The sequence below is a fragment of the Amia ocellicauda genome, chromosome 13 (assembly GCF_036373705.1).
Source record: "Amia ocellicauda isolate fAmiCal2 chromosome 13, fAmiCal2.hap1, whole genome shotgun sequence".
In the NCBI taxonomy this organism is placed as follows: Eukaryota; Metazoa; Chordata; class Actinopteri; order Amiiformes; family Amiidae; genus Amia; species Amia ocellicauda.
The window spans coordinates 28,379,221-28,400,013 of NC_089862.1; the positions used below are offsets into that span (position 1 = coordinate 28,379,221).

A 20,793-nucleotide genomic window follows, 5' to 3' on the forward strand; every position below is an offset into this window, starting at 1 on the left:
TTTGCCTGCAGTCTGTATTTACAAATGCAAAGACTGACAGCCTGCTTCCTCTCTGTTGACTTTGGTGGTCCTCAAACAAAGAGTCTCCATTCAATTCCCGTGAAGTGCTAAATGGCCTCACTTACAGGAGAATTCTGATGTAAAGATCTCACACAGCCACCCTGTGTCGTATTCACCAGGGCTGCCCCGGTCCTCACATGTGCACAGAAGCAGGAGGACAATACATCCTGCCAAAGCAAACAATCTGTGAGAAAGAAAATTAATTTGGGGTGTCTGTCATTTTGCCCAAGTGCTTATTGTTAACCATACAGGCAATAATCTGTTTGTTTTGTTGTGGTCGTGGTGGTCTTCTCTTCCTTAAGAAGGCTAAGTTAACAAAGGAAAAGTCATAATTCAGTTTTTCCCCAAGAAAAAAGATTCACAAATGGATGTGAATTTAGGACTCTGGGGAGGAAAAAAAAATCATACTTTTTGTTTTTCGCCAAGCCACAGAAAATGCTGAAGTGCACAATATTGCTACTAGCACTATGATGTTTGCCAGGAAGAATTACCAGTAATCTCAAAACGTCTTCATGAAAAAACAGCTGTTTGCGCAACTCTTCTCCACACAGTTGTTCTTTGTTTGTGCAGTGGCAGACAGACACTCTGCTTGGTACCTTGCTAAATTCACTCGCCCTGACATCTGCTCGCTTAGCTGCAAGGCAAGTGGTTACAAAACAGAAATATTTTTTTTTCAGTGTTTTGTTTTTTTATAAAACCACACTTAACTTTATATTTTGATCTTCATCTAAGTATCATTATTATTGAAATCCTAGTTTGCCAATGTCGGCTTAATACTATACTACACAATCTTGGCTGTGGGCACTTACTGGAGTTGTCTTCCCAAAGGGCCATGCAGAGAACTCTGACTAAGATTGATTAACTTAGCTGTTCAACTTGGGCAGCTACTGGGGCAAGACAGTGTATTTCTTTTGGCTACCAACATAAAGATTTTCTTTGCTGATTTTACCTCAGCTGTGTTTACATTTTATTCAGCTTTCCTTTTCTACTTAACTTTTGTTTAGTTCATAGTTTAAGAAGTGCACGTGGATCTTCCATATGACTTCCCTGAGATACCATGGCATACCAACTACACAAGTGTCTAAAATGAAAAGTGCTGCACATTTGAATTGATTTAATTGAAGTGATGCCACCACAGCATGACCCAGCATGTTTTATAGGTAACTTTGGAAAATGTATGGATAAATAATTGTAAACAGTTGTAGTTAAGACCAATTAAGTCAATAACTTATCCAGTTGTGAAGAAACAGAAAGAGAGCCAGAAGATTCTGGCGCAGATTAAATAAAAACTTAGATTCACTTGCCAATTGTAAACTCCAAACTCAGTACTTGATGGTAGATTTATTTTTCCCATAGACATCTCGCACCTAGCCAATGTAAAGCCACCATGAAGTACTGGGTTTCAAATGTGTCATAAGTGAGTGGGTCAATGTCAGGCCCCTGTGGCTCTCCAGGAATGACCTTTATTGTAAATTATTATATGAAGAGAATGTCAGGGCCATTTTGATTAAAACACAACTACAGAAAATATCACCCTAGTTTTAAATGTTATGTATCAGCAGGTCACATTTATATAAGCAATCTCTCCATAAATGCAATACACAAAATGACTGTCATATAATCAGGTAAATTGTACATAGAACTGAAATGTTTAAATGGTTTGCTCTTATAAGCAACGAATACTTTAAATCTACACAAACTGTAGACATCAAGAATCCGGTGCCAGGATGTAGATATGACAAGGCTACACCAATAATGTTATCAGATGGTAGGTTCAACCTATCACCATACAGCAAAGCCAGAGGATCTATAATACTGCAGTGTGAAGCATTCATACAGCATTAGCGAGTAATCCAGTAAGCCATGAAATTATGATTAATCTTATAAATGTATTCCTTGCTAATGTTAATTAAGCGTTGATGTTGCAAAATAAGTCCAGTAATCATTTGTTTCCTTTGCATAGACATCAGCCCTGTCTGCATTAATGGGTAATCTGGCAAACTGTGGAAAGTCATTACATGAAATATCATTATAGGAGTCATGAAGCAATCTTCACTGATTCGCACAAACTATAAAGAGGCACAAAGCAGCCTTTATAATCACCAGAAAGGAGACAATGGCTCAGTATACATCATAATGTAGAAAAATAAAATTATAAGGACTTGCTTATAGAACAATTGAGCCCCCAATTAAAAACAAATGTCTATACATGTACTGTATAATTGGTTTGCCTATTTTGCAATAAGAGGGAATGCATCTTATCAAACAGCTTGATTATCAGTAAACCATACTTTTCGTTACAACACACACCAACCGAGAAGAAATGGAGATATCACACACATACTTTGTCTGAGTTGTGCACTGACAAGACATTTAATTGTTTTTATTCAGGAAAACCAGATCAATGACACTAAAGTGTTGCTGTGAGGACATGGACAGACACAGCCCAGATCTTTCCCAGACTCAAAGAGGTCACTGGTGCGCAGTACAAAGAGGATCCCTCATCTGACTCCATCCGTCTGACATTCTCCAGGGATTAACAACATGAAAAGAGATGAATACCTGCTCTAATGTGGAAATAGATATTTACCAGGAGACCCGTACAACAAATAACCATAATGAATGCAGAAACAAAACTGGACTCTGTGCTTCAGCTTCAGATAAATCATTTGTCATCTCGGTCATTGCTGAAGAAAGATTGAATATCAAAGGAAAAGACTCTCCTCATAAATTATTTTTTATAAGAGGGCAACATCATTTGCTTTCCATATTTACTGGAACATTCTCTACTCCGTGCCTAATGGTTTACTTTTACATTTTGTATTATTCACCATTTTGTATTGTGGTTTCAATCTGTGAAGCGCTCTGTGGCAACATTGTGAAGGGCGCTATACCAAATAAAAATGTATTGATTGAGTGATTCATTCATTCATAAATATAAGCATAGGTTATGAAGACTGACATTACTAATCAGGGGGGAATCACTTAGGCTACCACCTGCCACCACCCTATGTGTGTTAAACCTGGGTTTCCGGGCCCCTAAAAGGTTAAGCCACTTGATTACCATTAAAGAAGTCAGAATGCAGATGAATCCGGCTTTTAATGAAATTGACTTCCTAATGGAATTCGTAACAAATGAATGGCGGGGGCATCTTGTGTTTCAATCTGATAACTCTAAATTACAAGAGCACCCTGCACTCCACCCAGCAGCAATTACTTTCATTACCATTGTACGTGTAACAGAGAGCATTTCACTTTACATTTAGCTGAGTAATGTAATTCAATGTCAAGTTCAGAATAATGTGAGGTGAACTTAAAAGCCATTTAATATGAAGAGCTTTGGAGGGTCAGTTGATCAAATACAAAGCTGTTGATAGTAGAGAGATGCACTCAGGAACCAGGAAGAAAGTCGTTTTCTATGCTCAACCAGATGGGTTTAGAACTTTGTAGAACCAAATAAGAAGTCTGAGATGCCAAAATGGTTTTCAAAATATACTTCAATTTCTATAACCAGCTTCTTTTCATTTTGTTTCTTAAAGAGATGGTTACATTTTAGGTCCATTCCATTCTGCATGACTGGTTGGCAATATACAACAACCTAGAGAATCTGTTTCCCTCTGTTTTACATTTTGTAAATGGGATGCTATGATAAAATAGCGATCTAATGGTACACTGAAATAACAAAAGAAAAGGGGCTGACATTCTTTCTACCAAGGCACTGGATTTCTCTACTTTTTTCTTTAAAGATTTAATCAATATTTGTAGATTAATTTACATGTCCCTGTTCATATCTGTTTTCCCTTTAAAACTGCAAAATAAAACAGTTTTACACTGTGAAAAAAAACAACATTAACTCTAATGCTTCTAGCAGGTGTACAGGCAGAAGAGAAAAGGGAAATCTTTCCGAGGGAAGAGGCAGGAAAGGAGGAATTCCAGGTCAGTGAACAGGTTACTCCACATCAGGTATGTTTCTGGCCTGAGGAATGAATGCTTTAACAGAGATTTGCTCCTATGAAAAAATAATGACACTAGCTGGGTTTAGATTAATAAAAAAAAGTTTGTCAATCTGACTTTTACCAGGTGGGCCAAATAAGACACAAAACCTCACAGTCCAGGGATTTTCATAATGTATTCTGTAACTGCATGGCACATCTGTACTGTCTTTACACGTCTAAATTCAACACAAATCTTTTCCTCCACACTTTGAATTTACATTTACATTTTGACCTAATATGCATTGAATGTTATTGAGTGAACACATTTTTAATTCAAATATGAATGGCATTGTGGTGTAATGAGAAAAATCCCTCACCCAGTCTCATATCTGCATCATTCTTCAATATGAGAGTCATCAAAGGCATTTTAAAGAATGTTGCCAGCTGCGAGTACTTGCCAATAAACAAATAAAACAAAAAAAACTACTAAATTACAGCCTTAAAATGTTGTAAAAAGATAAGATTGTAAGCTGAAAATACTTATATTGACAGGATTTGGGTATTCAAATGAACATCAAATGAAAAAATGACAGTTTTCCTCAGTCTCTGATCTAAAACAGAGAAGTTGGAATAAGAGAATGTCCCCTAAACTATCTGAATTGCTTGTGATTGGTTTGACATTTTTTGTTAATACAGTTATAACAAAAGGCACCTGGAGCAAGTTATACCTCAGTTACACTTTGAAGAGCACTGTGGCACAGAAAGGCATTACATTCTGGCAGAAAATAAATTTGAAAAGGTGATGAAAACTTTACTTTCGATTAAGTTACAAAGAGCCTGGGTATAAGGTTGCAAAAGTTTGTTTTCTTAATTTAAAACAGTAGGAGAATAGTTTAAACCAAAAGCCATTATCCAGTCTATATTCTCACTTTCCTTTTCAAACTCCTCAAACTCTCGACAGAATCGTAGTTCCCAGAATTGTACATTATATAAATTGACAAAGTCTAATTTAGAACCCAAGCAGGTCAGACCCCAGTTTAACAAGCCTGCATTGGCTTTGAAAGCTAAGTTACCACAGCTAGCATATCTCCTTGAGAAACCCTATTCCAGTAACACCCTGAGGGAATCTCTTCGGAGCTGAAAAGCTGGTACTTCTCATCCTTTATAGGGGATGCGATCTTTGAAGTCCGCTTTGCTAATCTTTGGGAACTTCAAGCACACAACCATCAGACTTGAACAGCACTAAAATCACTCTGGTTAAATGTTCCTCTGTGGCCTGCAATAGTGGCACCACTGCCTGCTGTGGAAGGGGTATTTGATATTCCTGTAGACAACAACCCTTTAGTTCTAACATTTCCAAAGTCAACTAATGTTAGTGTTTCCCTTAATTTTTTCAAAACGTGAAGGAAAATTCTTGTGGATAGGCAAGTAGTCTCTGCAGGTGGTGGATTTTGTTCCATAGCTTCTGAAAAAAGACCCCAAAACTCTGTCAGCAGAATCAGGTGAGATAATCGGAGCATCTTATATCAGCCATCCAGTTCCTTTTGAAGCTGTGACAGATGGCTATTAAATCACCTTTCACTATGTAGCTTAAAAAGGATTTTAGACCCCATCAAAGTTCGGCACTTTCTATAGAGTTTAATTAAAAAGTCCTTTTGCCGAAGGGTATTTAAAATGGTGCTCAAAAACACTGAAAATTGGCAGACTTTGTTTAAATGCATACCATACTTCAGTTTGGTTAGTATTGTGGACTGTAATGTTGTGGTTGTAATTTGTCTAATATAATGAGTAGATATGACTTCATACATTGCAAAGAGAAAAGCTAACCACCACCTTCTGTAAAATGGGTAATAATATTTTCTCACAAGAGTAAAATGAAAAAAAAGAATGAAATAACTTACAAAACCAACCACCCTCTCTGACCTACTCCTTCCAACTTGCAACCCCTCGCGTTTATAAGTTACGCCTATGGATAACATGAGTTCATTCCACATAGAATTGCAAGGCTGTGCACATTTACACTGAGAAATATTAGTCAAATTATATAATGGCAGGGAGGGGTCTGCAGGAAGCGACAGGCAGGAAACGTAACCCAGCAATTCAAGCCTGAACCTGGGTCGCTTTTAGATCAGATTTCCTCAGTCAGCTCACACGGCTGAGGCGTACTCCACAGATTAGTAGGACCGGAAAAATAAATACAGGGGCTGACGGGGGGATATGGAAAAGTAGGAAGATAAAAGGCGGGAGATATTAAAACAAGTGGAGAATTAAATTAGCCAAGGATCCACTTGTAAAGATGGAACATCAGATTAGATATTGCTTTACTACAGGATTTAGTGAAGGCCACCAATTTAAACATGCTGTTCAGTCTGTTGCAAAAAGAGGATTTTTTTTTTCTCACAGAGCACTGGGATGACAATTTAGTTTGAAATCCCATAAAAACAACTGCAAACAACACTACATATTCCTCTAACAGTGGATGGTAACAGTCAGGACCTGAACCTTAATTATTTTACTAAAACCAAAAAACCCTTTTCAAGTCTGGTTATCATAACAATATCTCCACTACTTCTTCTGATTAACTTGTGTATTGTGTAAGTCTTAAAACCTTTAGAAGGACTTGCCTGGATTTTCAAAACACATTCTCTTAGTAAAAACACTCAGATCTTCTGACAGCTCCCAATGATCTCGGCAATGATATCTTATGGCATGAAAGGAGGATGGTGCTAACAAGCTTGTCCACACCATGACAGAGAGGAGAACTGAACTTGAACTGTGCTCCATCACAAATGTTCCCATTTCACATGTAAAATGACATAACCATTCTTCATGGGAAGTTTGGCATGAACAAAGTTCGTAAGATCCTTTTAGTTGAAATTCACATCAGCCCTGGTGTAAAGTAAGACCATTCTGGTTGATGCCAGACTGGCTACCTTTCAATGATTTGTTTGTCTTCATAGTTATTCACCCAACATTTCCTGTGTAAATAGGCTACACAAGGTTAGTCAGTAAAACTTTTTTAACAATCACTGAAGTTAGACTGCTCTTAAATGATTATTTCTTCTTCTGCAGAAAAGCAAAAGCATATATATATATATATATATATATATATATATATATATATATATATATATATATATATATATATATATATACACTCACCTAAAGGATTATTAGGAACACCTGTTCAATTTCTCATTAATGCAATTATCTAACCAACCAATCACATGGCAGTTGCTTCAATGCATTTAGGGGTGTGGTCCTGGTCAAGACAATCTCCTGAACTCCAAACTGAATGTCTGAATGGGAAAGAAAGGTGATTTAAGCAATTTTGAGCGTGGCATGGTTGTTGGTGCCAGACGGGCCGGTCTGAGTATTTCACAATTTGCACAGTTACTGGGATTTTCACGCACAACCATTTCTAGGGTTTACAAAGAATGGTGTGAAAAGGGAAAAACATCCAGTATGCGGCAGTCCTGTGGGCGAAAATGCCTTGTTGATGCTAGAGGTCAGAGGAGAATGGGCCGACTGATTCAAGCTGATAGAAGAGCAACTTTGACTGAAATAACCACTCGTTACAACCGAGGTATGCAGCAAAGCATTTGTGAAGCCACAACACGTACAACCTTGAGGCGGATGGGCTACAACAGCAGAAGACCCCACCGGGTACCACTCATCTCCACTACAAATAGGAAAAAGAGGCTACAATTTGCACAAGCTCACCAAAATTGGACAGTTGAAGACTGGAAAAATGTTGCCTGGTCTGATGAGTCTCGATTTCTGTTGAGACATTCAGATGGTAGAGTCAGAATTTGGCGTAAACAGAATGAGAACAAGGATCCATCATGCCTTGTTACCACTGTGCAGGCTGGTGGTGGTGGTGTAATGGTGTGGGGGATGATTTCTTGGCACACTTTAGGCCCCTTAGTGCCAATTGGGCATCGTTTAAATGCCACGGCCTACCTGAGCATTGTTTCTGACCATGTCCATCCCTTTATGACCACCATGTACCCATCCTCTGATGGCTACTTCCAGCAGGATAATGCACCATGTCACAAAGGTCGAATCATTTCAAATTGGTTTCTTAAACATGACAATGAGTTCACTGTACTAAACTGGCCCCCACAGTCACCAGATCTCAACCCAATAGAGCATCTTTGGGATGTGGTGGAACGGGAGCTTCGTGCCCTGGATGTGCATCCCACAAATGTCCATCAACTGCAAGATGCTATCCTATCAATATGGGCCAACATTTCTAAAGAATGGTTTCAGCACCTTGTTGAATCAATGCCACGTAGAATTAAGGCAGTTCTGAAGGCGAAAGGGGGTCAAACACAGTATTAGTATGGTGTTCCTAATAATCCTTTAGGTGAGTGTATATATATATAATTAACTATTGTTTTAGAGTTTACGATATCACATTATCAGAATACCACGTAGATAAAAATAGTTAAGAAATATTAAATATTTAATATTAATACATTAAAGTTAATATTAACTTTTGAACCAAAAAAAATGTAAAACCTAGTAAAGAACATATTTTTTAAATCAAACTATGAAACATTGATATCTATAAAAGAAAAGAAAATTCAACTACTGTAGCTCCCAGAGCAGGAGAGAGCTGCAACATATCTGGCAAATCTAATGCAGAAAAGTATGGATCAATACCTTTCATAAAATAAAGGCATTGTATGACATACAAGTATCTAATAACAAACTAAAACTGATGTGACAAACAGAGTGTAAAAGCTGGTTCAAAGTATAAAGTGCAGTACATTATATAAACTATAAACTTGGGTAAAGAGGTATGGGGGACCTAAAGAATGGAACAGAATACCAGGGGTTTACAATCGTGACCGCAGTGTCTGTACACCTGGTTCATCAAAGATTAGTGATCCGGCCCACTTACAGAGTAAAACTTAAGACTTTATTTTTTTCCAGAACTGTTGCTGCTCTTTCCCTGAACCCAATGCAGCACTTAAAAAACACAGCCCTTCATTAACCCACTAATAATATTTACAAAACTATGAAGTTTTGAACATGTGCCATGCAACATGTTCTGACATTAGTTAATGATATGATAATCACTACATTGCAATGCAATCCCATTAATAACATTCTCAACATGAGCAGGACACCTCACTTCTCACCCCTCTTCAGCGATTTAAATGCATTATAGGAATTACTTTCAGAGTCAGAAACATGCCATTTTAGAATTCATCACACACGCCTTTTTCAGTGTTGAAACACACGGCAGGATATTTGAGCTCACATCGGATAACTGGCAAACATCCATACACCTTAAATAAAAAATTAAAATTAAAAAAAAAAGAATGTGTTCTATTGTTTGAGTAGCTCGCGCAAGATTTTATTGAGTTGGGTTATGAGTGAGATGTGATTTATCACATTTGTATATAACAGACATGTAGTTCCTGCAGTGCTGTCACTGCTGGTTTGAACTTTGAAGATAATGAACATATTAGGTGGAGAGATTGAAATATAGGCCCTAATGTATTATAAGTGCAACAGGACAACAGGACATTTCTACAGTGATACAATGAGAACAAAAACTGTTTTCTCAGCAACAGAAGTTTGAATTAAACAAGGCAACCCACTGTCAAACACATACTGAAATTATGATTTGCAGTTGATGGCTCCATCTTGCCCAGTATCATGATGCACAATGAAAGATCTGGAATTTAGAATGTAATCAGTAAATTGTTATCCCTTTAATAATTCCTATGTTTAAAATGCATGAACCTCAAAAAAGAAAAATACAAGAAAAAAACAAAAGTAAAACACTGACAAATTTAAATGAACATTACAGCATCCCATTATATGAAAAAGGGTTTACAAACATTTTGCCTCCAGCTCAATGAAGCAGTCAGCAGTTATCTAAACCAAATGTCAGGAATTCCTCATTCACCGCAATGTCAATCTGTCAAGACAGCCGATAACACACTGAGACAGGAAGGCGCGAGTCCCAATCTCTCCATTTCCCCAATCCAGGATGAAAATCATTCATAAAGTGTCAGTCAAGAAAAGGGTGTGGCACGATCTCTCAAACAGGAGAAATATCAGATTGCTGGCTATCCACATTAAAATAAGAGCTTCGTAATAAGTAGGAATGTTAACGGGTGTCTTATCAGATGAGAACATGCCTACTGCAGTCAGCCTGGCTATATTTATCAGAGGTACTGAAAAGTGCTGTCAGGTTGAAAACATTCTTTTAAACGTTTTTGCTTCTCCTTTTCTTTTAAAACCAAGCTGACAGATCTGTCCCGGGGATGTGCGTTTTTAATTCTCACGCAATGTGACTTAATTACTGTAGTATATGTTTTCCTATTTAGTTAGGCCAAGGGGGTTCAACACAGCTCTGGTTGTCTCAGATTTACCGCCTGAAGACATTAGTCCCCATGACCCAAACTAACACAGCTTCCTGGCTTTCTGATGACGACAGCGGTGTGATTGCAGAGGTATGACTGGAATGTCTCGTGAGTCTTGCTAGCTCTGCACCTCTCTGTAACCAAGGCCAATGTCAGCCAGTCCTCTTTCCCTGAGCCATTCTCTCCAGTCGTAGGGCTGCCAACTCAAAAAAATAAATGAGGATTAACCATCACGAGGCTGCTGTCTTTTCCAAGCTCTAGTCAGGCATCTTGGCAGAATTAACTAATTAAAAATTCCAGGCCTCCAGGTGATATGCTACACCACTTTGGGAATGTTCCTTCTGTCACTGTCAGGGAGCAGACACAGAATTATTATATTAGCTTTCACAATGTTGTCAAAATGAGAAGTATCATTGCACGAAATCATCTCAAAGAACCCTTGGCAGTCAGGGCTGTGAACTGTAATGTTAGATGTATTCCTTTAAAAAGTAGAGCTTCCAATAGTTTGTAAACTTTTTTATAAAAAAAAAAAAAACATTGTAGAAGTTTATATTTCAAGAAAATATGACATTATGATTAACATATCAAAAACCTTGAATCATGTCCTAAATACAGTGCCTATAGACAGTCTACACCCCCTTCAAAATGTTCACCTTTTGATACCTTATCACTTCCCTTGTGAAAGAGTTCCTACATTAACTCAGGTGGAAGCAACATTCACCTTGAAAATCACGTGAAGTTAAGTGGCCTCCACTTGTGTTAAATTGTAATGATTCACCAGATCCTGTAGGTTCCCTCAGCTGGGTTGTGCATTTCAAAGTGAAGACTCAACCATGATCACCAAGAAGCACTCAAGAACTCCCAGAAAAAGTTGTTGAAAGACACAGATGAGGGCCGGGTATGAAAAAATATCAAAGGCCTTGAATATCCCTTGGAGCATGGTCAAGGTGATTTTTAAGAAGGAGAAGGTATATGGCACCACCAACACCCTGCCTAAATTAGGCCGTCTCTCCAAACTGGATGACTGAGCAAGAAGGAAACTGACCAGAGAGGCTACCAAGAGGCCAGTGGCAACTTTTTAAGAGATACAGGCTTTTATGGCCAAGACTGGTCAAAGTGTGCATGTGTCAGCAATATCCCAAGCACTCCACAAATCTGACCTGTATGATACTCCAGAAAGCCCACCTTGAATCCTGTTTGAAGTATGAAAATAAAAAAAAGGTTTAGGATCTGACGAATCTAAAATGGAAGTTTCTGACCTAAATGCAAAGCGTTAGGTTTGCACAAACCCAACACAGTGCATCACACACACAACACCATCCCTACTGCGAAGCATGGTGGTGGCAGCATCATGTTATGGGGATGTTTCTCGTCGGCAGGGACTGGGGCCGGAAAAATGAATGGAGCAGAGTATAGAAAACTTGCTGCCTCTGGGATGGACATTCACCTTTCAGCATGACAATGACCTGAAGCACACAGCCAAAACATTGGAGTGGCTAAGGATCAAAAAGGTAACTGTCCTTAAGTGGCCCAGTCAGAGCCCAGACCTAAATCCAATTGTACTATACTTTCTTCAAAGCCATTCACCTAATTCTTCTCCCTTGCCCTCCGGTCACAGACCCAGCTACTTAGAAAAACAGCTCTCCACAGTCCCTAACTACCTTTTAAGTCTGCACCTGTAGACCCTAAGATATATCTACAACTACTATTTTTTTCTGATGGTTACATACACCTACACTTGTTTTTTTTTTTTTTAAAGGTGGGGTTATTTACACTGTTCTTGGTATTTTAACCTAGCTATTAAAGCTATTTGTATAACCGAAAACAGTGTTGACATGTCTGTTTTACTTGCATACTTTAAAAAGAACAAGGTGCTCTGAAACTGATGCGACAAGAATTCGCAGAGGAATGTTCATGAAGAAATTGTTCACTTAGAAGAATGATGGATGTGCATCCCAACCAATCAACGTTCATGTGGAGATATACACTACAACGGGCTCTTGTGTTACATAAACAGCTGCCATTGTCCTGATTTCTGGTTTGGTTGTTACAACAAAGGCTGAAATTTAAAAATGAAATGCTTTATTGAAGTAGTAGTAGTTGTCTCTTGGACAAAAATGTTAAACATGCAATCTGTGAAATGTAACTTGCAGCTAGACTATTTTGACAATATATTCCTCCTCACAAAATGTGTACATCCACCTTTAAAACTGAAATCACTTCATAATGACCTCCTAAAAACATTTACTGGGGCCTTCTTTCAAATTGTTACACTGATAAGCACTCACATGTATTCAGTCCCATACAGCATGAGAGCCTTCAAAGCTTTTGTCAACAGAGCCACTCGCCGTCTGTCAACGAGAGCTTTTAATAGATTCACTGAAGACAGCTCCTCATCCAATTCTGACAAGAGCCGTATGTCAGCATCAACCATCAAAGTTAAGGAACGGTAGTTACAGAGCGCATTTGCTACTATTCAAAGTATTTCAGCTATTGGCATCAGTCTGATGGGTCAGATTGGTTAAACAATAGACTCCTTTAACACTTTAATCCAATTGAAGTGAGGGGTGGGGGGGGGGAAGAAAAATGTTAAATGTCAAGTGTTTTCTCCAGTATCTAAATGCCAAATATCTTTCATGCAGCATACCAGACATTTGGGATGCAAGCAGGGTGCTTAACTAAAACTGGTGACAACAGACTATGCATTATTGTTTAAGATGACAGCAAAATCAAGTTACATTCTGCTGACAATGGGTGAGTGTAATTGCTTTTAATGTTGACTTAAAGCTACTTTGAATATCTTTAAGAGTTTTACAGCTATTTTTATCTGGATTGAGGGTGAGAAATGTACAAAAGAGTTATCAAAACGTTGATACTGAGGTTTTCCAGGAACTGGAATTGTGCTTTTCCTTTTCCTCACACTGATTCCACAGCGGTTGTATGGGATTCCCATGGTCTCCTCCCTTTTTAGAGACTGCATCTATAAGTCTCACTAATTGTGACATGTGTCCATGTATATTGACATTGGAGGGGCAACCTTTACGTCAACACTCAGCTGACAAAACACCCTTAACTGGTACTGGCTAGTAATTAAAACACATTTAAACATAAATCAATTAACACCTTATCATTGCCTTGTTAAGATTTCACACTTGGAAACATCTTTAATAAACAGAGAGAGTGTCAAACGATTCAACCCTGGTTGCTATCAGATATCTTAACTTCATTCTTCTTACATTGTGCTGTTTGCAAATATTTTTTAATAATGTTTATTATATATATTATATATTATATATACAGATAAGAAGCTACCTTCAATTCAAGGAGAACAACTTCCTCTATATATAGGCTCTTTTCACCCCATAAACACGAGGCAGTCTAAGCTAGGCATGTGATATCTGTTGATATCTGGCTCTCAATTCCTTGCAGATGTACATAAGAGTGATGGTTGGTTCATTCTCATAGTTTCTTCTCTCCTTGGTTTCTCCTCATCAAAGTCAAGTTTTTCATGTCTTTCATTTGGTAGCCTTAGAAGTTACATGCATATGAGGCTTATGGTAACCTTTGCTGAAGAGCTGTGTGCCATACAGAGGCATTAGCTCCCCAAATATGAGCATCAGTGAAGAGGGTATTTTTCATTGCATTTCATCTGTCTCTCTCTCCCTCTCTCTCTCATGACTTCATGTTAGTGCCTGAATAATTAAACAGTGAAAAGGGAATAAAAGCACCACATCACAGAAGCAACTGGAGTCTGCGTTCTCATCGGGAAAGCCACCTGCCACACAACAGGCTCTTGCTACGTACTCACAGGATTGGTATTCCCTCCAAGCCTGTATGCCAAACCACATCACCACACCACTGCCTAACATATTTCAAGTGGACATTAGTGATGGAGTGCGGCCGCTTCAGCATCCTGATGCACAGATAAATCCTTCACAGATCTGGGGACCAGATCACACATCACATTTTACAACAATATGGTCTCTTTGAACTTGAATCAGGGAACACATATGGAGGAGGGGTTCAATCCTTGAAATGAAAAAGAAAAATACACCACACTTATCCATTAAAATACGATTATGGAATAGTCAAATAGTTATCATTAGTTTAAGCCTGTAGGTTATACTTAAAGTTGATGATCATAAGAAAATAACGTCTTAATATTTGTTTAAATACAATTAACTTCAACCATGTCCTGCACAGGTCAAGGCTGAGTGACTCCTCTTCCATTAAAGGTTAAGAATGCATTTTTCCCCCCTTCGGTTTTCCAGCTAGCCTTCTGCACTTGTAACGCCATCTGCTGATCACTAGCAGATACAGCACACTGAGCAGCCATGAAACAGGGGACTTGATTCTCTCATTATCAAACATGCGCATCCACAATACTTAGATAACGAATACAAAATCAAGTGAGGCTCACCCCAAAATCAAAACGAATGTAACAAGAAAAAAATGAGGTCATATAACCATGTCCACAAGTTACATATTTATGTACACTAAATCACTAGTACAATGTGACGCAGGACAGCATTGATCCTATATGTCTTTTCTAAACTCATCCTGAGGTTGTGGGTTTTGAAATTCTTATTTCTCATTTCAGCACCTCCTTGAATGCTAAAGCATTTCACTCAGCACTGAGTCCACAGGGAGACATTCAAGTGTCAAGCACATTTGTCTACATTGTATCATCATTCAGAGAGTAATCTAGATCATTAATCAACCTAAGAGATATGCTTACATCAATGTGTACCTTCTTGCCCACGCCCCCCGCCCCCATTTAAAGGCAGATCTCTGGCTCGAGATAGTTTGGGTGGAGGTCCCAGCTACACCCAACTGAACTCATTCTGTTATTTTTAAAATGTACTATACAAAATGTGTATTATTCGTAGATGTGCAGAAAAGTTACAATATTTCAAGTCTAACTCTAGTCTTTACTCTCCTGTTCTGTTAAAACAGAGTAATTGGGGTCGCCCATTCTATGCCTGAAAAGATGAGCTGAATTGTACCATCACCGGACACCATTCACTCGTCTGACTTAATTAGTGTTGTCCTTGACATGATAATTTACGCCTTGCAGTTTGCAAATTACTTGCTGAAAAAAAGCCACAGTTCTGTCCACCTCATCTTTAGTGCAGCCAAATTAGACTTGCATCATGATGTGATGATGTGCACGTGAAAGTGTTCAAAATCCCAACATGCTGTTGAAATATGCTTACTCCATCTGATTGCAATTCATGCTCAGAGGCTTTGATTCACTATACTTGGCACCCAATGCTGAATACAAAAGGTGCCTTTGGACACACATCACTTTCCACAGCCATGAGAACATTATTCGAAGAAAGCTGGAAGTTTCACTAGAAGAAAATAACAAGGTATTTGTTCAAGTATTGATACTGAAAGATTGATATTACATATCACTTGTTTTGTCAATTAGCCTAATTATTTTTAATGCATTTAAAGCTTGAGAATATTATATAATATCGTAAATCCCTATTTACATTCCTGAAGCATAATCTTCACCAGTAGAACCTGCTAATAAACTAAATACATGTAAGTGAACAACAGCAAAAGATAGTCACAGCAAAACAAGGAACCCATAAGACCCCTCTACTATATTGCAAACCCCTCTAATTAACCCCATATGAACCTCTTTCAGGTCATTACTGTTCACAATGTTGAGAGCCCTTTTAACTCAAAGACATTTGCTACCTCTATTCCCTCCACATCCCTTCAGTCTCTCTCAGAGCAGACAGAGCTCATTTGGAAGGGATTTGCCTTGGTGTACAGACTAAAGACGAGCATGCTGTTTGTTTTTAAAAGAGATCTTAAAAGAATAATTTTGAAATGCCATTATACTGCTAACAAAGGGGCTTCTATTCATTCCCTGTAGACCATTAAAGCATTTCTAGCAATGGGCTCTTCAGGTTCTTTCACTTGTTTAGGAAGGTAATGCTTTTCCCTCCATCAACTCTTCTTGTCTGAAAATGAATGAAAGGAAGTTGTAACACCGAATGCACATTTAAGGCCTACTGCAAACTTCAAAATGGTCCAAATCTGAAGCTCTTTTCAAAAGGAATCTCTACAGCGCTAGGAGAAGTAGCTCATTAAAACCCTCTGAAAACCCAAGACTGTTTTTGTGACATCTCACATTGAGGCATTGCGAACCACTGTTGAACAGCCCACCCCATTCCCAGGAGCACAGGTGAAATCTGGGCCAATTTTCGGCTGAAAATACTGAATCGAACCCAATGTAATCAGAGCACATGACATGAATTTTAATGTTTTGGCAGTGGTTTGCCTATCAAGTACAATATCAACCTTAAAATGTTATTCATGGCCTTTATCATCAGCTCATACTTAGCCAATTAATGACGCCACGCTCTGAGCAATTGGTGGAGTTATTGGATCAGGAGGATCTACTGAAGTTAAAAAATGATACCTCACATTGGGACTTTTGATTAATTGAGTGTGTTAGTATTTCTCAGGTATGAAGTGAAGTATGGTATGCCATATTACATTATTGCATGTTATGGTATACCACAATATCTCAAAATGTTCAGCTCTGAAGAGCATTACAGAAGAGTGAATAGCAAACAGTTTGAGAGGAAAAGTGAGCAAGTTGCCTGCACTAACTGTCATTTAAATAATAATATTGTATTACTGGTTTTCAGTATTCATATTCACTTTTTGGATCTTGACTCTTAAACTGCTTTGTAATAATGTGCACTGTGAAATGATAAATGATATTACAAAGAAATATATAATTTATTATGCAATTGTGTAATTGATACATTATTAGAATCCCGGTACAGCAATTAATATGTGTCCGTGTGTGATTGTGTTAGCCGAAAGTAGTATTACTGGATTACCACAGTAGCCCTGATGAACACATATAATCTATGTGGTTTTACAACCCAGGGCTTTATTGCAGACTGGGTTCATGTTCAGTCAGAAAATATTTAACTGACCCTCATGAAGGAAACAAACTGAAGTATTTTCCCCCACAAAGTTTGTTTGAACTGGGTAATGGTTTTAGTCTACTTTGAAAGTAAATACAAATTGAAAATATATGTTTGGGAGCTTTTCCCCAATTCCAAACGAAAGCACTGCCCCATCACTCCCAAAAGTCTTAATTCCTCAGTTTCCAAGAAATTGTTTATCACTTCAGGAACTAAGTGTGACAATTACTTTGTAAAATACTTTGAATATACAAAAAGTGTGTGGCACACATATTAGACAAAAAAAAACATGTAATGGTTTTAAATTGCAAATTTAACTTTAATGATAAAGTACTTCACAATATGAAACATGAGAATTTTAAGAATTTAGGAATATATTCAAAAAAGAGTCATGAATAACAACACCAAAGGGAACTGTTTTATACAGACAATAAGCATCTTGTGCACATTTTTTTTCTCGTTAATACAGCATGTTGAAACAATAGCTTTCATTCTTTAGCCACTGCCAATATTTCTCATGTACCTTTCAGTTTTTCATTGAAAGATATAAATCAGTTTGGAACGGTACTGGAGCATTTGCATACTTCCATTGTTTAAAGAAGACACCCATCTTAGTATCAAAGAGGCTTATCCAAAAAATAAAAAAGTCTCCAGTTGAAAGCCACAGCCTAGAGAGTGCAACAATTCTAGTCCCAGCTCTGACACTCCCCAATGGAAGATAAAACTTGGCGCAGAACTGGCAGGATGTGATGGGCAGAACTGGGTGGAACACCTGGTGCTGGCCAGGTGCCTTTGGCCCTTAGCTCTGCTGTTCCTGCTCTGGCACTGTGGTGCCAAAAAGAAGCAACTTTTCAGAGTCAGCCCGGGTGCCTGTCTTTGCTTTCCTTGTGTCATTACTGCAGTGTACCAGGGAGTGGGGTTAACAAGAAGGCAAAATAAAAGTCACAAAGGCCACTGCCCAGATTAATATTTACATTGGACTACTTCCAACCAGCCCCCCTCTACCCCCCATTCACATCAGTTCCTGCCTGAGGGAAAATGACATGAAAGGATCACATCTGTGTTCTTCTAGAGAGATAAAAAGCTCTAATGAAAACTGAATGCGCAGGTCAGTTTAAGGGGCTGCTGAAAGAGCAATCAAAATCCTAAACTTTACTTTTAATGATTGAGATAATTCCTCAAGTCTATCTACAAAAGTGTAATAGTTTAATTCAACAATTTTTAGGACCCTTAAAAACCTAATAATTAATATAATTCAAAAAAAAATCTACAAAGTACATTTTTTTTTTGTGCACTGGACTAATATGCTTCAATAGATTTCAAGGGCTTTGACTTGGTGGTCACTGACATTTCTCTACACATCACAGCTCTCATTTACTGTTAGAGTGCCCTAAAATAAACAATTTAAAACAAAATCCATCCAGTGTGCCAAAACACCACAGAGCTCTTGATATGCCACAATTTCATATGGCTCTACCACTGCACAAATGATCGGTCACCCTGCCATGCTTACACGACTGCTTATAATATCAGTCTGCATGTATGTCGATGTGTCAGACAAACATTCTCCAGTGGTCCAGTGGGCACAACAACCTTTAGTAAGACCGAAATAATGTTCGTGATGTCTGCCTGCTTCCCATAGAGGGCTCCCATCAACGTCATCCCCTCTACACTGACCTCGGTGGTCGTAGGTGATCGAGAAGAAAAACCGCTCACAGGGATAAACATCTGCTTAGAGCACAAGCCAGAACTCCACCAGTTGCCCACACCAGCTGTGAAGAGCATGTTTCTCACTGAGGGCATCTCCAATCACCCAGCACAGATGTGTGGCAACAAACCAACTTTCAAGTAGATACAGTTACAGGTAACACAGTATGAAAGCGCCCTGGTTGACACCTCAGCTGCTGATACATATTTGGCATGTTTTGCAATGATAAACGAGATCTTGATTTGGCAGGTGTCGATAGTTTTATTAGCTATGCATTAACTTGCATGCTTGGAGAGCCAGCTACAGCATTACTTTTACATGAAGTCATTACTTATCTCTGCTACAGTGACAGGTGTGATCCTGTGTCTTGCTCAAGGGCCGCGCAGTACAGATTTACCCCACTTTTTTTTTTTTTTTCCCAGTGGTTATTCTATGCAGTGTGAGAAAGGGAGCCCGTGTTAGTAAACGCACAGCATCTTTCTCTTGGTTTTTACCACCCCTATGCTGGGAAAAGTGAGATTCCCGCGTCACTGTTTAAACGCATGAAAAGGCTGAACGGCAGAGTAGAGCTGTCCTACCGTGCACAGCGACAGAGACAGGAGCAAAAAGCCTCCCACTGCCCTGCTCACGAAGCTTGCCATCTCCAGCTGTCAGTGTCGCAGTCTGTGGTCAAACAGGATGAAGATCATTCAACTTCAGTGTCAGCCCGTCTTCTACTGCCTGGGCATTACCAAGCCGGTTCCTCTACTCATCAGTGTCTGCGCAGATGTAACAGTGGACTCAGTGACAGGACACTTCATAGTTGCTCGCAGGAGTTTAGTGCCCGACGGCACGTTGTTGCTAAATTTATGTTTGCATACCAGGCGTGCGTCAGGAAGGGGCTTCACCCACCTGACAGTCTTAAAGACACAGCCTCCCATTGCAAGCGCTCCCTGCAGCAAATCAGCAGCGTCGCCAGCATGACGTCTCAATTGAGTAGATACTCGTTCCCTACAGTGTGAACTACTACTGCTGCTGCTACTACTGGGAACAGCCCACTGCATAACACGCATATTAAATAATCAAGCTTGTTTATCATCGTGAAGTCAACTGAGGAACACTTTTCAATTTCAATGTCGATAGTGAGACACTGAGGATCACACTTGAGACATTTTTTTTAAATGGCAAATACCATTTTAATGTCAATAAATTGTATTTGATGTATTTTCTTATTTAGGAGTTGGTTGGGGTAAATAAACCTATACCCACTGCCCAGCACAGGCTGACCTGCAGACAATCCACATTTGAATGGGTTTTACTAAATTCAGAAGTCAAATATGAGGAAGCATGAGGAAAAGACAAAACAAACCATTAGGGACAATATTTCTTGTTCTTTAAAAGAATTGTTTGGAATACTGTATTCTAATAAAGAGATGTGTGTATGTATTCCTTTTATCCACGATCCATCAAAAGTAGTGTAGATAAGTGTATTGTTTGCTGTTGCTGCCTCCTTCACAACAGAAATACTTGATCTGATTTTGCTCCAGGGATAAAATGAGTTCTGTGTCTGTTTCTTTTTTTTTTAATATTTGCACTATTTTTAATTTTAGTCAAAAAAAATATTCAAATATATATATATATACACTCACCTAAAGGATTATTAGGAACACCATACTAATACTGTGTTTGACCCCCTTTCGCCTTCAGAACTGCCTTAATTCTACGTGGCATTGATTCAACAAGGTGCTGAAAGCATTCTTTAGAAA

At 38.6% G+C, this 20,793-nt stretch overlaps 1 protein-coding gene across 1 annotated transcript in view; it reads right to left on the minus strand.

Annotated features, from left to right (window-relative positions):
* Window positions 1–19,869, minus strand: part of LOC136766345 (ADAMTS-like protein 1) — a 124,153-nt gene extending 104,284 nt beyond the window's left edge. Inside the window, exon 1 of the mRNA XM_066719756.1 lies at window positions 19,627–19,869. Coding sequence (XP_066575853.1) covers window positions 19,627–19,689 — 63 coding nt within the window. The 5' untranslated portion in view covers window positions 19,690–19,869. The remainder of the gene's footprint in view (window positions 1–19,626) is intronic.
* Between the last annotated feature and the right edge of the window lie 924 nt (window positions 19,870–20,793).